Here is a 20,431-nt window from a genome sequence, read left to right on the forward strand (position 1 = left end):
CTGCTAAATCGAACCGCTGCCCCTACGGGATTGCAGCCGAACTCTCATAGTCTGAGAGAGGTAGGGGTAAGAGGTTCGATTTAGCAGACGCCACTAAACCAATGACGGATGGCGCAGTAGTCCTCGATCATTTTTAAGACTAATTAAATGTTAATTATTTTGTAATAAGAGATCATTTATTTTTTGTTTAATATGTTTCCTTTTATATTTACAAAACTCCGTTCTTTCAAGTTATAATGTTATGTTAGCTGAACATTTCGTTTAAGATAGACGTTGTCACGTGAAGCCTACGTTCGCGCATGCGCTTATAAAAACCTCTATCCTTTTCCACTATGTTAATTACACAATTTCCCAAAAACTAATTAAATAAATTATGCGATTTGTATTACTCTATTACAGAGGCACTAACCAACATGCAAATCCCTCAACAGAATTCTGGATATTGCACCAACTGGTGGGTAGAGTCGTGCCGCTTCCTATAATTAATTATAGTCAAAGATTTGTCCTACTTCGAATCCTATCAATTTTAGAATGAAGGAGACTTGCCTTTATGACGCATTCTAGGTACGTTAGGTTCTTGATGTGGTCTATTTCGATGGGTGTATCAGGGTCAGTACCAAACACCGCATCCATTTCCGCGTGAACCTTGCCAAGGCAATCTTTGTCCAAACCCAATAGATACAAGGCGAAACTCATGTTCAAGGACGATGTGTCATGACCCTGAAGTTAAGAGAAAACACCAAAGATTAGTATCATAAACTAAATTTCCATATTAATGGCATAATTTTCTGATTACATGGTGATTGTGGCAATTATAAAAGAAATAGAACTTTTCGTACCCCTAACAACAATGTTTCGATTTCATCTTGCACATCTTCTAGTGTAAGGCTCTTGTCTTGCATATGCATTTCCAGTGCCATATCTAGAAACGATTTTCTGCTCAATTTTGATCCCAAAATATCGGTGTCGTTTCCCATAGCACTAATTCGCTTTGCTTCGATTAAATCCTTTTTGCGTTTTTCAATTACCTGGTCAAAATATGTTAATCATTTTTAGTTCGTCAACGGAAATAAACAGTGTGGGAATTGTGGTTCAGGATCAAATGGACATAAAGCTTGCAATAACAATCGCCCTATAGTTAATATTAATATACGAAAAAAAAACTCTTAATATTGGACAACTCATCCTCCAAAATTGGAAACTTTAACGTGTCATATTGAAGCAAAAACTATCCGTTTTTGTACAAATTAACATTCAACAACGAACCAAACATTGTGCAATGTCTGGCCTTTAAAGCTATAACACTGTCCGGTTAAGGGAATATTAATGTAGGAAAAAACACTCAATATTGCACAACTCATCCTCCAAAATTAGACAACCCTGACGTCTAACATTGAACCCATAACTATCGATTTTAGGCAACGTAATGTCCAAAATTGGCAGTTGAAATATGCCTTATAAGATAAATTTACCTCAGAAATGGACATTAGAAGGGTCCAATGTTGCACATAACATTTTCGTGCAATTTTGCAAAGAAAAGAGTGCTGCCTCAGTGACAGTGGTCAAATTCGGTATCAGACGGTTCAGACGGTGCATAATGAACAAACATTCAACCAACAAACAAACCACTTTCTATAAAATATACATAAGTTTATAAGATATGCTCCATAATTATGACACTAACTATACTTCGTAATGCTAGAGACTTCGAGAACGACAAGCGAGAATTGACTACACTCGGTTACTTTTGCTGTCCATCTTAATATTTAGTCTGTACTAAGCCTTTGATAGCGCCTCACCAGGCGTCGCTTTACCCTGAATCTATGACCAATACGTCACTTCATGACAAGCCCTCAGTAACCAGTGACAAACTAGTGGATCATATCTCATGAATTTATGATATATATATAAGATCAAGAACGAATTCAGGATACCATAAGAACGTTGAAGCAAGGCAATGCTGGCGCCATGAAGTCATACTTTTCATAATATGAGAGAAGGGCCTATATTTTTGGGAATATTGAAAATGGAGTCTCCTAGGTCAGGAGTGTTGGTGTCGGTGTCAAGAACAATACTGTGAAAATAGTTAATGATGAACTAATAAATTTATAAAGAGTGGTCCATAAAGAATCTAGACTTTACTATTAGAGAGCGTATAACGCCAAGGCTTAAGGCCAGTGAAGCTGAATGTGATACTACCCATTTTAGTTGATTTAGAACCCACCGATAGCGCTAAAAACAGATTTTAAGGCGTTACCTAGAACGAAAGCGGTAACGGTTTTCGAAAGAAGTATGGCTTCACGGTACAAGGGGACAATGTTACCATTCCACGTTCTTATGGTATCCTGAATTCGTTCCTGATAATATTTAAATTCCACTTGTGTTATTATCTCACTTCCATCGTGAATTTTCTGGCGTACTCGAGCGCTTCAAAGTACCGCTTTCCTTCGTGAAAATATTTGAACGTGCAGTCCAACCAATACCAAGGTTTAACAATGCGCACCATAACGATAGAAACCAATCTGCATTTAACAATTTAAATTATTACACTTTAAAATGAGAACGAAATTACGTCTGGAGAACGTTTCCATGATCCCCAACTTTTCTAAGGATATCCCCGCCCACATTTTTGACGTCATCTCCTCCACTCGAGTACGAATTTACTAAAATCATAAGTTCATAAGATATGTTCCATAAGTTTGTCACTGGTTACTCAGAGCTTGTCATGAAATGACGTAGATAGACTCTCGTAAAGCGACGCCTGGTGAGGCACTGATGAAGGCTTAGTAATGCAGACTAAATAGTAAGATGGACTGCAAAACCGGGGAGTGTAGTTCATTCTCGCTTGTCGTTCTCTAACTAGCTCGAGCTGTAATTCTCTAGCATTACGAAGTAAAGGAAGTGTCACACCAGGAATGTATGGAAGGGGGGTTGGAATTGCTAAAGGGGCTCCCGGTGTTCCCTTGATGGTGGAAACATATGGCGAGGCCTTATTTTTAAAAGTGTAGCTCCTCCCCTATCGTCGGCTTAGCCATCTACTGAAGGCGATAAATGTCTAGTTGTCTCAAACTAGGGGCCGAGCGGATAGAGGGTGGAGTTAGCAGAAGAACTTTCACTTTTTTGGCAGCCAATGAAAGTATTTAAGCGGGAAATAATCGTATTTCGTCAGTCTATGACGCCGCTAACATAAAATAAGCCACGCCAGATGTTTCCAAGATTATTTCACGCCTATTATGATTTGACCTTAGCCATTCCAACTCCCCTCCATTCATTCCTGGTCACACTTATGGAACATAATCACTTATAAACTTATAGTTGTAGGGATATTGGTGAAATAACACATACGTGTTCAGGCATTGCAAATATTTCGAGTCTTGACATTTCTGAATTTCCATTTTAACACCGGTTGAGGTTTCTAAAAATATTTAATAATAAACGAAGACCCTATATAATTTAATTTACTCCGCATTAATTTAGTGTACCCAAAATGATGTCGAGTGTACAGTAGCCCATGAGAGGAATAATGTCAGTGGGCTTATTTACTAAGGCATTCAAATTCGATACCAAAATCAGAGAATTCTCGTAAAATATGTCAAAGTATGATTCGACCACCTTTTGGTGCAGAGTTGGAGCTAGCACCTTGCGCCTTTCTCTCCATATCTTTTCGTCACTGTCATTGAAAAACAAGATGCTAAAATTAGACCATAATCAAGATACACTGATCCTATAAAATGAATTCGCTGATAATTTAGGTCGTACGGTACAATACTAACTTTGAAAAGAGTTTTTATGATTTGTGATACGATGTGGTAACGTCTTAATTACTCTCTCAATATTAACTATGAAATGAATATAATGCATTATCCTATATTTTTTTCTTAAAGTGTTAGTGACATAATTGTCGTCATCCACAAACTAAAAATGAGAAAAAATCCTTGAAAAATCTAGTTTTATATGATATGTTTACTACTTTATTTGGTTTCGTAGCAATTTATAAAATTGCAATCAAAGTATTGTGTTTGGAAAAAGCCTAGTTAAAATTTTGTTCTTTTGATGGCGTAGTAAGGAGACATTTTCTCTCTAGATGTCGCTCACGTGACGCCTGTTAGTGTCGCCGCGCCGTGTTAAGCCTATTTTATTCACAGATTTGCGCGGCATTAGTTGACTCGGGCGCTCGCGCTTGGATTTTCCGCGAGATGCCGTGAGTGACGTATCAAGGAGAAAAACCGTCCAAAAACTTCTCTGGAAATTAAACTTTGCTTTTGCTCCCCAAATTTCAAGTTTTCGAAGTGTTTTTTCTGTGTTTTCCCTCATATTTAAATATTGATCAAGCACATTTTTGGAATCAGAAGAGTTTAAACTCTCAAAAAAGTAAGGTTTTCATTAGATTTGAGATAAGTTTTAAATAATGTCGCTATTCCTTTAAGTAATTCAATAAATTTATTAGATCTTATCTAGTTATTAATTCTGGTGATATCGTCTTAAGGAATCAAGCCAATAAGTACATATTGGTTTCCATGGGGTATAGAAAAAGACCAAAAAACGGCAGTGTTAAAAGATAATAAGATTGGTGTTTATGTGGGATAAAAAAGACCACAAGATGTTGGGTCTAGCAGCCAATGTGTCCATATTGGTGCCTATGTGAATGGATTACTGACTTGGCAGATGAAGTAATAGTGGCCAGCAAAGAGTTGATAAGACTCAAGTGGGATACCTTAGATAATGTAATAAAATCCAAATTTCCGAACTGTGAATTCAGTTCAGAAATTTCGAACACTTTTGCATGCAATTTGCAATCTGAGGTGTAATTGTAACAACACTAACAGAAAGGTAACTGATAATATACAGAAGGGGATAATAGAAGAAGGATGACACTCTGTGACCTCATAATACTTTAGTTGTGTAACGTCATTCTTCCCAGGCTCACCATTTTTGTTTATTTCCTGCTCAACAAACTTCAGATGGGCATCGCACCTTAAGGTGAATAGGCCTAATTGTTTAGCACTAAATCAACAGCAATCAACCCACAAACCTCGTCTTGGGGTGGGACAAAGATCGACAAGAGCATGCGTCTTGTCAAATAGTTAAGCGCTAATAGGGTAATGATGAGGGAACTATTTATCGCATATGTGATTCGGTTTAGTAACCTTGCTCCCAATGATCCGATGTTTGGAAGAATCATGTTACACTTACCCCGCTTTGTTAGTACTAAATGTAGGTCTGGCTTTTTACCTTGTTAGTAAGCCATTGCGTAACCATCCTTTGATGAAGGAATACATTTGCGGAGATTTTTGTACATTTCCCTTGCACTTCAAAAGATTCTATAGTATTCATGGGACAAATGAAATAACCGACTATTTTTGGCAACTTAGTGAGAAAATTTAAAAAAAAATTGTACCTTGGCGGTGGCTGCTTTGAAGGCGAGAAAGTATGTTTCAAAAGCAAAATTGACGTGTACCATCGGTGCGCCATTGACCAATTTATGAATCGCCGCAAATCTTTCATATATTCCTGTATAGAAACCAGTTTAAGCATAAGTTCATATGTTCCATTAGTTTGTCACTGGTTACTGAGAGCTTGTCATGAAGTGACGTAGGTAAAACGTCATCGATTCTCGTAAAGCGACGCCTGGTGAGGCGCTGTCAGACTAAATAGGAAGATGGACTGCAAAAATAACCGAGTGTATTCAATTCTCGCTTGTCGTTCTCGAACTAGCTCTCCCAGGCACCCAAAACCCGTGATTTACGTCTAAAAGCGGTGTACGGTAAACCTAATTATGAACGTGTAAAACACCCATACCATGCCACCTCTAAGCACCGTCTTATTCACGTTAACCAACAGTGAAGATCACGATGTTGTTACTAATAAATATCATAATATTATCTTTAAATGGGTGAAAATGAATGGCACATGATCATTTAACTTGATGTTATATGTTGAAGTCCAAAATATGTCCAGGTTAAATTTTAAACGCAAAGCTGGAAACTAACCTCCAGCTAGCCGTCCGAAAACCAAATGGTTAAAACATTGCGATAGATAAGGAGGTCTAATATTTTTTAGACCTTGATTTAAAATGAAAGAAAAAGCGAACGGCCGAACACCCTACCTATTTTTTAGGAGCACTATACTGAAGGAGACGTAGCTGTATTTTAAAGCACTTATAAGGCAACGTTAATTTTTAATCCTATAATATTACTCCAGGGAAAATGTCAATAGAAAACGGTACTAGACGGTAGGTGTCATTGCCATATTGGAGAAAGACAAGTTGGGAAAACCAAAATATTACCTCTCCGAGTCAAGACGACTACTTACAAACTTATTTACCCAGATATGGAAATGTTTCTTAAGTTAAAATTTATGAAATATTAAAGCAGTATACAAAGCATAGCAAATTTACTGTAAATCAGACGACATTTTACATCCAATAATGATATACTTGTACACATTAAAATCATCCGATGGGGGAAAAACGGGTCATCGGCGTTTTATAAATGACGCTAGCGCAATAAAGCGTGCAAGGTACCAAGGCTTAACAAAAATTGTAGGATAACATATTTATAGAGATAGATAACAACTTTTATAATTAAAATTAGAAACTAACATATCTCTTAAAATTCTCGCGTGATCAACTGGTTTCACGCCAATTAAATAGCTATAGTCCCATAGAGCTATTTGTATTAATTCCTCCATGGTTTTTTCGCCAAGCTGAGAACTACGCGTTTTACGTCACGTTTTCAAAAAAGCAGACTATTTTCTTTGAAGACCGCGCTAGCTCAGCGCTAAGCACCGTGACGTCAAAATTCAAAAACAAAATCCCTGGGCCGCGTTCAGCAACGCGAGGCTCTGCTGAACGCGACCCAGATTTCCACCATGATTATAAATCTAAGCCTAATTATTTAAAAGTGTATTTAACTTTCGGCTCACTCTGAACCGTTAATGTCTCTGCATACAGAAACGAAAACCAAACCCAAACTTTTACTTTTTGGTTCACTAGGCCTATTGACAAATAAGAGTTCATTTGACCAACATAGCAGCGTTGAGCTTGTATTCACTGTGACTTTAGAAAGGATTATGCTATAAACAGATGTAGTATAGCTTAAGTAATATGTAAACATCCATTTTAAATAATAATATTAAAAAAAATCTTTGGAATATCAAAATGAAATAGAGCTTTAAAGCTACAAAAGTACTAAATGCATCATAATTACGAAAAATATTTCCACATATTCAGTTTATATTAAGGATAAAGGGAATATTATGGTTGTGTTGGATTTCTTTACACATCAAAACAAAACGAACTTCTAACGCAGCGCACTACTGTAACAACGGACGGACACATACAGACAAAAACATAGACTGCTTTTAACTCTTTCCGTATTAATTTTGAATTGAGAAACAAGATTATCTTAAATATTAAAATAAATATAATTAATATTTAATATTTTCTTCGTTAGTTATTCGCCTTATTGAACGTTACATCGTTTTAAAAAAGAACAATTAAACATTCTTAAGAGACTTGACTAATATTGGCGTTTGAAATGAAGCATACGCCGGTTGCTTCGCCTTACTAAAATAGGTAGTATATAAGGGTTTCGAATCGCAGCCATGGATAAGAACAGCGCAATTGCGTGAACCTTTGGTGGAAGCCCCACCTTGGGGAGGCCGGACGTTTCTCGTAACCCTGGCCGATCGCCGCGTATGTCTTAACCTTAACGATGATGATGGAGTAGAAGCCAGGTGTGCAGACTGGTGTCCATGTGGGATGGACAAAAACAATGACCAGAAGATGGTGGTGTGTAGAAACCAGTGTGTACAGACCGGTGTCCATGTGGGATGGACAAAAACAAAGACCAGAAGATGGTGGTGTTAGAAGCCAGGTGTACAGACTGGTGTCCATGTGGGATGGACAAAGAGCAGATGACGGTGGTGATTAGAAGCCAGTGTGGCCAGACTGGTGTCCATGTGGGATGGACAAAGACCACAAGAGGGTGGGGATTAGAAGCCAGTGTGTACAGACTGGTGTCCATGTGGGATGGACAAAGAGCAGCAGATGATTGTGATTAGAAGCCAGTGTGTACAGACTGGTGTCCATGTGGGATGGACAAAGACCAGAGGCAATGGAGTAATAGCCTGTAAGTGTAATACAATTTTCGAAATTTCCGGAAATTGAGAACACGTTTGCTCCGATTTGCAAACTGCGAACGCGGTCACGTGGGTGTAACAACAGACAGACACACACACACACACACACAGACACGTCGAAATTAGAACCTCTCCGTGACATTTGTCACTCGGAGAGGTAAAAATGTGGGGTTCAACAATTTACTGTGAATGGCGGTCGGTCTTAACTACGGTGAATTCTATACAATAATCACGTATTTATTTGTACCCATACATATCACCAGTGCTTGTCTTTCTAAAAATTATCTTAATACAAATGCATGTGTGGAAATTTGATTTACTAGAAGTTAAAAGTTACATACATTGTGATACTACAAATAATTTCATATATTAGAAATAGTATATATTTCAACTACTTTGTTTGAATCAACTTCAATCACACGTACAAATATCTTGTTCTTGTCCAACTCATTGTCACGTGATTTAGGCATAAAGAGTAACTGTTAAATTCCACTTCATGTTCACGTGTATTACACGGCCTAATTCACCACCAAACTTAGCGTGATATTGTCCACCAATTCTCCACGTGTATTAAACGCTTTAAATCCCCACTAAATAACCGTGATGAGTTCAACCAAAACTCCACGTGTTTTACACGTCTAAATATACACCACAACTTACGTGATAGTTTCAGCCTATTCCCCACGTGTTTTACACGCCTTAAATCATCACCAAAATTAACGTAATATTTTCAACCTATACTCCACGTGTTGTACACGCTTGAAATCCCCACCAAATTAACGTGATGTGTTCAACCAAAACTTCACGTGTTTTACACGTCTAAATATACACCACAACTGACGTGATAGTTTCAACCTATTCCCCACTTGTTTTAGACGCCTTAAATCATGGTCCCGATTCGCCGCTTTTCATTTCGCCGCCAAGAAGTTCCGATTCGCCGCTTTTCATTTCGCCGCCAAACGGGACTCATTTCGCCGCCAGTTCATTTCGCCGACTTATTAAGATGAGATTTTCTAATATGCCATATTCATAAAAAAACTTTATTTTGACATAAATGTAAAACCAAAGCTTGAGTGTAATGGAAAAAGCAGCCTATCCTTGAAGCAGTTGGAAATTTCACAGAAATAGCGTTCAGCATAGAAATTTCAAAATCCAGTTGAAACTTCTTCGGGCCGAATGTTAGAGTAGTGATGTTTTAGCTTCGATTAAATCAAACATTTTAACGTACGTGCTTGACTTTTTATCCGGAAGAAGCGCAAATAAACAGGGAAACATCACGCCATTTATATCGCAGTGGATGGTATATAGTTGGCTGAATAACTCGGGAACGGATTTGAAAGTACCATCCATGAACAATGTATTTGCATCGCAGACCTTTCGAAGCACGGTATCAGTCCCGAAAATAATTTTGCGTTTTTCACGGTAAATAGTTGATTTAATACTGTTGTATGAAACCGTGGCGGCTTCACGAACTGCAGCTGCTTCTTCGTCTCCAGATTGTGAATACCCTGCTCGCGATGTCTCAATCAACTCAACCCTAGTTTGAGAAGCCATTTGAGACGCGATATCAAGCACGATATTCTTATACCCTACTTCTTAAAAAATTAAAGTCTATTTAATTAGGCCTAGTATCAAGTAAAAAGAGGCCCGAACAATAATCACAAAAAAGCGGCGAAATGCGACGGCTCCGAAATGAAGTGGCGGCAAAATGGATGGGCGGCGAACTGAGACTTTTTTGGAGGCGAATTGGCGCGGCGGCGAAATGAATAGCGGCGAATCGGGACCAAACCTTAAAGTAACAGGCGGCTCCATTATCACCCCTAGCATGCTGGCTAATCTTCTGGACACGAATTTTACCTTGCCAAAGGCAGGAACCAATCAGACCTAATGCACTAGGTCCCATTGGTTCCTGCCTTTGGCTTAACTAGCCTTTACCAAGCTTAGCCACTGTGTAGTAGAAAAGCCATCTTTAAGGGGCACCAACAATTGCGTGATATTTTCAACCTTTACTCCAAATGTTTTACACGCTTTAAATTGCCACCAAATTAACGTGATGTGTTCAACCAAAACTCGACGTGTTTTACACGTCTAAATATACACCACAACTAACGTGATAGTTTCAACCTATTCCCCACGTGTTTTACACGCCCTAAATCATCTCCAAAATTAGTGTGATATTTTCATCCTATAATCCACGTGTTGTACACGCTTTACATCGCCACCAAATTAACGTGATGTGTTCAACCAGAACTTCACGTGTTTTACACGTCTAAATATACACAACTGACGTGATAGTTTCAACCTATTCCCCACGTGTTTTACACGCCCTAAATCATCTCCAAAATTAGCGTGATATTTTCATCCTATAATCCACGTGTTGTACACGCTTTACATCGCCACCAAATTAACGTGATGTGTTCAACCAAAACTTCACGTGTTTTACACGTCTAAATCAACACCACAATTAACGTGATAGTTTCAACCTATTCCCCACGTGTTTTACACTCCCTAAATCAACACAACAATTAACGTGATATTATCAGCCTATACTCCACGTGTTTTACACGCCCTAAATCATCAGCTTTATTAACGTGTTATATTCAACCTATACTCCACGTGTTTTACACTTATGAAAAACCCAAACACTTTATATGCACTAAGAACACTTAAAATACACGTAATTTACATGGTGAATTGCTACCTGGGCTCAGTAAGTCTCTAGCATTACGAAATATAGAAAGTGTCCATACTTATGGAACATATCTTATAAACTTATGGTAATAGTAATAGTAATAATAATAATAATATTAAGTTACTTACTAACTTCCAGCGGTACCTTGCTTTTCGTTAGAAACAACGGTACAACAAAATCATAAGTTGCTGTTAAGCACGAACCCAATCTGGGCACAATTTTGAATACGGTTTTCGATTTTTGAAAATATTTGACAACTTTAATCGAAAAGAAAGCAATAACTCCCGCTACTAAGCAAGAGAGGTAGCTTGGAAATGTCAACTCCATCATTGCACATTCAAAAGTGAGCAATTAACCAAGTTAGTAATATGTTTATAATCTATTTACTTTTGGTAATATTGAGTATAGTGATTTTAAAGAATTGTCCATATCTTCCACCAGTATAACGCTTATATGTATGGAAGTTTGGTGGGCTGTTATCTTCAAGATATGACATTAGATATTTTAGAGATAATGCGCTTATCTAACTTTCGAGTCAATTCACCAAGTACATTTATTTCAAGGCAGTCTCGCGGCTTCAATCAGTAATTCAGATTTAGTATGAAGTTTATATCATAAGTTTAAAATTTATGTTCCATAAGTATGACGCTACCCATATTTCGTAATGCTAGAGAGTAGAGAACTGACTACACGCGTTTATGCAGTCCATCTTCCTGTTTAGTTTGTATTAAGCCGTTGACAGCGCCTCACCAGGTGTCGCTTTACCTCGAATCTATGACCTACGTCACTTCATGACAAGGTCACAGTTACCAGTGGTAAACTTATGGAACATATCTTATATTGTTGAAAATGTTTTTTATTTAAAATTATCTCGTCAACTTTTCATAAATAATATAATGCCAATATTGCGATTTCTCTTTTTCAAAATACAGGCCTTCCTATAATTCGCTTATCTCAATAGCTATTTTATCAGAGAGAGGGGACCTTTTATTTGTTATTTACTATAGCCTCCTAGTTATTTAGAAGCACTCAACTCAACTTAGTGCGATTGTTACTAACGTTTGATGTAAGTTGTAGAAATTGACCCCTTACTTAAACAAGTTGGGAAATCAAAATAAACCTCTCCGAGTCGAGACGCAATTAAGAGGTTTTTCTTAAATAATTAAATAAATATAATTCAAAAATTATCAAGCTTTTAATTCTCCGATTTCTGGTTATTTGGCAATATGCATTTGAAAATGCTTCATGTGAAATTATTTGAAATCCACTTTTTAAGAAAGGATGAAACGTTTCCCTGTTTGCTGACGTCACATACGCGAGATGGTGCCACTCTCTCCGCTATCAGACCCAGAGTTTAGACTTTAGACAGGGGAGAAGCAAGGACAAAGCTCGCGCCAGAAGTCCATTAAATTAGCCTATGAAGTAAACAATTACAATAGCTGGTATAGCGCACGTCTCTGCTGGGGTAAGAACTCCTTCTAACGGCATGGATAGGGGTTAAACGTTTCTACCTTTTTTAACACTGCTAGAAATCTCGAGCTCCTCTCTAGGAAGTCTTCCTTGACGTGAGCGGGCGTGACTTCTTCAGCCCATGAACGCTGGATCTCAAAAGTGTATATTGTTTGCTTTATAAAAAAATAAAAAAGGAACGGCCACGGTCGTTAAATAGTTTTATTTCAATAGTGTTATATTTTGATGCCAACAAAATATATTTAAGTTAATGAGGAAAATTATTAAGTTTTATTGAGAAGGCGACAACAGTGACTTTTACATTTACATGTCTAGCTCGTACTGGAGACTAGAGACTACTCCGTACATATAGTTCTATATAACAAAGATATTTGAATATGAAGTAGGCTGTGGCGCTAGGCGCGATATTTAAACAATAATAAGACTATATTACAACAAATAGGTTTATGAAAAGTCATAAAAAATTGAATGACTTTGACTGTTTCAAAATTCACACCCCCATTCCTTCTCCTAATTCTATGCTAAAGAGAGCTCGGTTTTACAGTGGAAGGGGGCGTTTTCCGGTCCCTTTAGAGATACAGTGTTCATTTTCAGCCAATAGTTTTTTCTCTCTCGATAGGGCAAATATTGGTGTACGAGTCGCACCTAAACCGGAGATCTGAGAAAAGTTATCGCGAGGTGGCGATTGTGTCGCTCTTCTTCAGTATTTCTACACAAGAGAGGGGAGTCCCAAACCCCGCTTTTGGTTACTTCCTAGGCTAATTTAATGGACTTCTACTCGCGCGTATAGGATTCCCGCGCTTTTTTTCCTCACGTCATAGTGATGTCATCAAGCAGGCGAACAAGCTCGACAAGACAACATTGTTGATATATCGAAACTGAGTTTTCGTGATTTTCCAATGGATTTTAAAAATAGAAACACACACACAGGGACAAGTCCAGTGTAATAACTCTCCGTGACGTCATCGTCACTCGGAGAGGTGGAAACTCAACAGAACAAGTTCGGAAGACATTTACGAAAAGTGTTTGGTTTTTAAAGGGAGAGCGTCACGCAATTTGTTTTTCTTGTAATTTATTAAAACGGTTTGCATGTGAAACACAACCATAAAATCGTCGTTATTTCACAAAACTAATTTAAAATGTCGCATTGAAGAACGATCAAATAGACAAAAAATTAATAAACATCATTTCGCAACTAAGACTCGAACAAGTCTGGTGAGAAACTCAAACGTTTTGCTGAAAAAAGCCTGGTTTTCACTGGCTCAAAACGCAGGAAAAATTGCGTTCCGGGCCGTTTTTTCAGAGGTAACTTGCCGCAAAATTTCGCGTTTTCTGGGCGGCAATCACGGAATTGGTTTTCTATATTTCCGCAAACGTTTTACGGAAAGGAAAGCGGTGAAAACGTTTTGTCGCCGTTTTTTCAAGGAATTTTCCGCAAGATGTTTTTACTGTTCCGTGAAAATTTTGGCAGTGAAAACCAGGCTGAATCACACCAATAAAAAAAAAAAAAAATAGCGGCGCCAAAGTTCTTTTCCGATAAGAACTAATATTAATATTTTGATATGCGCTAACAAATCACATCAGATATTTATTATATGATCCCTTAATATGTAAATTATTTAGCAAAATCTCTAAAGAGCTTCCTCAAATTGAGAAGAATTTAAACTGACAGGTTGTTAAACGTGTTTGAAATTCCCGACATTGCCTGCTACACGTGTTTGGAACACGCATTTGAGCTAAAAACACGCAGATAATTTAAATCCTGAAAATCAGTATTTCCCTCGCCTGTACTCTGAGTTCTCAGCACGCGTAAAACTACGTCACATAGAGACCTAGGTTTGCTCATGGATGAAAAAAAAACTAACTAGTTTTCTTTCATCCATGGTTTGCTCCTGATGAACCAGGTTACAGGTTTAGTGATGCCGTATACAAGGATTATTTAAAATGTCTAAGGATAAAACGCACACACAGATTTCTATAGTAAGGGAATGTTCTCTAGTTGTTCCGAAATTTTAACCCATCCCCCTCTTCTCCACCTGCTGTTTTGGTGCGTCAAACGGAAAAGAAATATAAATATGGCGCCACCTATCTTATTTTCGCGAAAGCATGCTGTATAGAGTTCTTTTTCGAATTGTCAATGGTCGTTAAGAACATTTAGTTCAAGATTCAAGAATGAGGTTAGTTCCTAAAAATCATAATTTAATTTTAATAATAGATTAAAGCAATAATCCTTGATTAAAGCTAACATTCAGTTCAAGAATATACGAGGTGAGTTTACAATAATTTAGTTCAATAGGCAAGGCTTAGGTTTTGGTAGATCTGCTAGAGCAGACAGAGAGCGACAAAACTTTCAAGAACCCGGTCACGTGTTGACGCTTCAAAATATTGGCTTTCCGGTTTGCCGATTGTGCCCGCTAGGTACCGTTTGGAACACCTACCTTCGATATTTCCTTCTCTGCGTTTTATCCTTAGACATTTTAAATAATCCTTGCCGTATATAGATACACCCTTTTGAAGCAGGGCGGCTCCAGATTGAGCAAGGCGTTAAAAATATATTACAATATAAAGCATCTAGTTGGGGACATCGAAATGTAGGTTGGCATTCCTCCACATTTTCCTAATTTCCTTTCCTTTTCCACCGGATCATATGATCACCAGTCAGCCTGCTCTTCGCCAACAATATTAATTAATTGGGTTGGGTAATTAAAAATCACGAATTCTTAGAATCTTAGGGAATTGTTTGCACTTTTACATTTAAAATTACGTTTTTTTTTTATCGCATAGGAATGTTACAACATGAAATATTTCAGCACATTTTAAAACTAAGAATAAAACAGTCGCAATTAATAATATAAATAAAATAGCGTCACGTTTTAAAAATATAAATAAAATAGCGTCACGTTTAAAAAATACGACTAAAGGCTAGTTTTCACTGGACAAAAACGCGGCACAAAGCGGCGCAAAATATTTTCAATTTGGCGGAAAGTTAGCGACGTTTCCGCGACAGGTTTTCACTAAAGACGTTTTCCGGCGTTTTGTTTTTCGTGGATTTATTTAGCGCATGCGCATCTAGCGGTAAAAGACTTCCGTCAAAGCAAAGGACAAAGTGCGCGAAAATAGTGAGCGCGAGACTACGTTAAAGCGCCACCACAAGACCGTCAGTGATTGGCTACTATTTCGCGTTTTTTTGAATAACGGCGGAAAGATAGAACTTCAATTCCGTGCATTTCCACGTAAAATCGCTAGCTTTCCGAAATATTTTACGTAAAATATTTTTACGCAAACTCCGCGGAAGGCCTTTTCCGCCGCGTTTTTGCCCAGTGAAAACTAGCCTTAAAATAGTATCACATTTCTAAAATGTAAATAAAATAGTTCCACATTTAAACAATATAAATAAAATAGTTCCACATTTTAACAATATAAATAAAATAGTTCCACATTTAAACAATATAAATAAAATAGTTCCACATTTTAAAACTATGAATAAAATATTGCCACATTTTAAAAATAGGAATAAAATTGTTCTTATGTGGCACTATATTATTCGTAGTTTTAATCTGGTACTTTATTATTCGTAGTTTTGAAGTGGCACTATATTATTTATAGTTTTAAAATGTTTTAAAGCAATCTGAATCACTTTTGTTTGAATTAAGTAAAAAAAATATTCTGTTGTAATATTCGTATTTTTAAAATGAGATAAAATAAAAAACTTACTAGAAAAATTAAACGAATGGAAAGGTTTTTTAATTCCTTATTTTATATTTTAAATTTAGAATGGAAAGGTTTTTTTCATTCTAAAATTCCTTATTTTATATTTTAAATTTAGAATGGAAAGGTTTTTTTCATTCTAAAATTCCTTATTTTATATTTTAAATTTAGAATGGAAAGGTTTTTTTCATTCTAAAATTCCTTATTTTATATTTTAAATTTAGAATGGAAAGGTTTTTTTTTTTCATTCTCAAATTCCTTATTTTATATTTTAAATTTAGAATGGAAAAGGTTTTTTTTTCATTCTCAAATTCCTTATTTTATATTTTATATTTTAAATTTAGAATGGAAAGGTTTTTTTTTTCATTCTCAAATTCCTTATTTTATATTTTAAATTTAGAAATTCCAACGATTCCCTAATATTCTAATAATTCTTGATGTTCTATTATCTAATCTCATCCCTCAGTCCTTTAAAGAGGGAATGACCATCGTCTACTATACGGATTGACACACCAAGTTTCGCTGCAATTCAAATTTCGCGGGAAATTTAGGTTCGCGGACGCATTCGGCGAATTCTATAGCGCGAGCAGCTTGCGTTCGCGAGTCGCGTGATCCCGGGGGCTATGCTAAAACTGAGCTGTGCTCTTTCGGGAGCCGCCCTTTTAAAAGGGTGTATTTGTATACGGCATCACTAAACCTGTAAACCTGTATATGTCGAATAAGCTGCCGTCAGAGATTAAGCGTTGCCTATCCTCTATAAGAGAGAAAACTAATTTCCTCACACGCATCCTTTATCCATGGTCGAACTTTCATTTTTGGTCGATAAAACGGGCTTAAGTTCAAAATATCAATTAAATACCGTGAAAATGCCGTATTAATTTATTTCCATGGTGCTTTTACTCTTACCAGCGATAGTCGGTTGCAAATTGCATAAAGCACCGCAAACAGCCATAATTTTATCCACTTTTTTAGAGAAAGACAGTGGCAAAATTCCTTTCAATATTCTGAAGCCTTTCAGTTTCCCAATTACCCTTTCAACCTCTATTCTAACGGTAGCTATTCGCCTGGTTTCCGTTACATCTTCCTCTTCCAACTGGTTCTTATCACGAGTAAACGCTGGAATATTGAGTTTCACTTGGATGAATTCAAGATCTTCCGCTATGGTGAAACCACGGTCAGCCATAACCTGTGTAAGATAAATTAGATTTACTGACGTTTACATAAACAATTTACAGATTTTATACCTCATCACCGGGTACTAAGTATTTGTAAAAGCCAGAGTCTCGCGTGATAAAGTTGTCACTAGTTCTTCCTCCGTAGCAACGCGATATAAACATGATAAATCCATTTGGAGCTATCGCTGTTAATGCCTTCATCGTGTTATGGCTTTTGTAGTTGCTGTAAGTCAATGCTCTTGCTCTAAGTTTTCTTGGTCGCTGAACAAATACTTCTGTACAATCTATGATGCACGCTGTGAAAGGATAATTAACTTTGAACGGCACCGGTGCACTGCTATGTATGGTTTCTCTAGGTAACCAACATATCACATCTGAGAGTCTTTCATACATAATGTCTAACCAGTATTTGAATATTCTACCAGCTAGAGAACCTGAAATATAAAATCTGCGCCCCAGATCTTGAAAAAGAAGGTTTAGTCTCAGTTTCATAAGCACCATAAATATCTGATGTGGTATTTCCATCGAGCAAGGGGGCTTGACAGGCTTTTTGGTTAGTGTTTTTACTAGTTTGTCAAAACGATCGACCTCAAAACCAGTGAAAAACTTGCAGTCCTTGTTACTAGCACGTTGATAATCATGCATTTCAACTTGCACTGAAATATAGAGATGGGCCGATACCGATACCATATCGGTATCGGTACCGATATTTGGCTTTAACCGATATATCGGTATCGGTTAAAAATGAACCGATACTTCTACCCGATATTTTTTGAAGAAAGTAAATACTTATGTTGAGAGTAGATGGCGCCATAAGACCTAAACTCTGAGACAGCACAGATTTTCATCTATTTTTGGAAAACGTAACTAGTGTCTAAAATGGGGTTTTCGTATGAAAAGCCAGTTTTATAGTTTCAAGTACCGAAATTGGATCGAGAATCATCTATAGAGATGGGCCGATACCGATACCATATCGGTATCGGTTTGATATCGGTTTAATCGAAGGATCGGGTAAAATATCGGTATCAGTACGGATCGGTTTCCCAAGTATCGGATCATATCGGTATCGGTTTAAACTGGTATCGGCCCATCTCTACTGAAATATGATGGCTTGCAGCTTTAGAATAAAGATTTTTCTCGGTATAATCTTGATCTTGCACTGATGGATCTTCCCACTGAGTTTGGGCATTGGCGGTTTTTATCGGCTCTTCGTATTGTATCCCAACGCTAACCATAACTTTATTTGAGCATGTACATGTTTGTAGTATCTCATCTGTTGAGCTATTGAAACTCTTATTTTCCCACACTGATCCATGAAAACTAGACTCGCTAGACTGGGATTTTTCAAGCAGAGAATTGTTTGAAGATGAAAATGAGGAGTTTATGCCATTATCAAGAGTGTTATCTTCAGTACGAGGCCGTTTTGATGAAATACTATCATCATTAGAGCTCAAATTGATAGATCTTTTAAGTTTACGGTTTGGTTTCCATTCATTATCTAGGTCAATGCTTGGGATAGGGTGTTCTTTAGTTGGTTTTCCATCAATGAAGTGCAATGAACAAACCTGCACATTCATAAAAATATTAAATTTACAAGAACTGAGCAAAAGCTACGCAACAAATACTCACAACAGCTCTCTTTCCTGGTAAATAATCTTGTCTGCCAAGTGCTTCAAGCCATTGACCTCGTAATTTATCATTCTTGGGGAAAATATGAAGCCCAAAAGGCACCGGACAACAACAATCTTTATGGCACAGAGTTAACCCTTTGTCAAGTCCCGAATGAAGTTTGCAAAGCTGCGATCTCCACTCCCTTAAATCTCTATCACTACTCTTACAGCCAAGAACTGAACATGTTCTACCCCAACTTGCCATTTTTATTTTTCAAAACTTACTAATAACTAATTACCGATGAGAATTAAAAATATATTCAAATAACGGGATTCACCGCCCAAAAGGATTTCAGACGATCCATTTGAACTTCCAGCTTTTGAACGCTAGATGGCTTTAAACACCGACGTTTAAAGAGACAAAAATAACGAATTTTACGCTTTACTTCGACGCTAGATGGCGGTAGCAAAAACTACTAACACGCAATGGCAGCCCCCATGGAATTTGCCTGGTAAATCAGTCTGGGAAATAAGGATATTTTTTAAACTAGTCCTTGGGACCAGTGACCCCCCTAGTGTCCTAAATAATAAACTGGTCTCCGGACTGGTCCCAGCCTTTGTTCTCCAATAGATTTGCAATTAATAAACTGGTCCCGAGGACCAGTAACCCCCACTTCTTGAATTAAAAAACTAGTCCAAGCAATTAATTAACTGGTTTTGGACCAGAGGAAGTGTGCTATTTCCCAGCCTGTGGTAAATCACGTATAGCGCGAGCAGCTTGCGTTCGCGAGTCGCGTGATCCCGGGGGCTATGCTAAAACTGAGCTGTGCTCTTTCGGGAGCCGCCCTTTTCAAAAGGGTGTATTTGTATACGGCATCACTAAATATGTAAACCTGTATATATCGAATAAGCTGCCGTCAGAGATTAAGCGTTGCCTATCCTCTAAGAGAGAAAACTAATTTCCTCACACGCATCCTTTATCCATGGTCGAACTTTCATTTTTGGTCGATAAAACCGGCTTCTATAGCACGAGCAGCTTGCGTCGTTGAGCGCGCGATCGAGAGGGCTACGCTCAAGCCAGTATTTAAGCCATTATTTAAGCCTTAGGCTTCAGTGTTTTCCTTCCGAGGAGCCCGGAGGTTGAGCCCGTGGGAAATTAAACCCTAAATTCAGTTATGCAGCCAGGCACCCTTGGTAAATCTATAAGAGTAATTTTCATTGTGGGAAATATGGACATTGGGCCAGCGACCCCCCCTGGCCTGGATTAATTAAAGTGTTCTATCAAAGGGAGTATAGGTGAGGAGTTGAAGCTCCCCCGCTCCACAAGGCTAAATTTCAATATTGCCCCTAAATTATACTAGTGGTACAAGGGAGTTTCCGGCTCAGTCGCGCCACCTGCGATACCATTTAATGTCTCAAACGGAAATTCCTCGGTACTGTGCATTGAAGATACGCGACAGAAAAGAGCAACAAGATTTTCACCTCTTTCCACTCCTCCCTATATACTCTCTTTGGTTCTATGACCATTGACCTGGGCAGTGGGCACGTCGTCTGCTAAGCTAAAAAAGTGATTAATTAAAATATTTCAGTTAATGTTTGGACTACTTTACTCATTTGTAGTTAAAAACGCCGAG

At 37.6% G+C, this 20,431-nt stretch overlaps 2 protein-coding genes across 8 annotated transcripts in view; both read right to left on the reverse strand.

The window, feature by feature from the left end:
• LOC149588761 (cytochrome P450 4C1-like) overlaps positions 1–18,249 on the reverse strand; it is an 83,857-nt gene extending 65,608 nt beyond the window's left edge. Inside the window, exons 1-10 of one of the 6 annotated variants that reach the window (XM_089862295.1) lie at positions 17,257–17,877; positions 16,919–17,198; positions 5,399–5,511; positions 5,233–5,321; positions 3,483–3,670; positions 3,346–3,415; positions 2,396–2,522; positions 840–1,028; positions 547–720; positions 410–476 (exon numbers count right to left, since the gene is read on the reverse strand). In XM_089862295.1, coding sequence (XP_089718421.1) covers positions 410–476; positions 547–720; positions 840–1,028; positions 2,396–2,522; positions 3,346–3,415; positions 3,483–3,670; positions 5,233–5,321; positions 5,399–5,511; positions 16,919–17,198; positions 17,257–17,877 — 1,918 coding nt within the window. Of the gene's footprint in view, positions 1–409; positions 477–546; positions 721–839; positions 1,029–2,395; positions 2,523–3,345; positions 3,416–3,482; positions 3,671–5,232; positions 5,322–5,398; positions 5,512–16,918; positions 17,199–17,256; positions 17,878–17,976; positions 18,036–18,109 lie in introns of those variants that run through there. The other 5 variants (XM_089862298.1, XM_089862297.1, XM_089862296.1 and 2 more) reach the window with 5 other exon arrangements.
• On the reverse strand, positions 18,243–20,338 carry LOC149588769 (uncharacterized). Of its 2 annotated transcripts, XM_089862310.1 has the most exons (3): positions 19,766–20,338; positions 18,817–19,690; positions 18,243–18,752 (listed from the first exon to the last, which is right to left on the reverse strand). In XM_089862310.1, the coding sequence occupies exons 2-3, from the start codon at positions 19,060–19,062 to the stop codon at positions 18,243–18,245; spliced, it is 756 nt and encodes a 251-aa protein (XP_089718436.1). In that variant the 5' UTR covers positions 19,063–19,690; positions 19,766–20,338. The 2 variants fall into 2 exon arrangements, with proteins under 2 accessions (XP_089718436.1, XP_089718435.1); XM_089862309.1 differs by having other exon boundaries at positions 18,817–20,338.
• Positions 20,339–20,431: the final 93 nt, after the last annotated feature.

This window comes from Phalangium opilio, unplaced genomic scaffold, assembly GCF_054372755.1.
Source record: "Phalangium opilio isolate 3A_F unplaced genomic scaffold, DU_Popi_V2 ptg000537l_1, whole genome shotgun sequence".
Lineage (NCBI taxonomy): Eukaryota > Metazoa > Arthropoda > Arachnida > Opiliones > Phalangiidae > Phalangium > Phalangium opilio.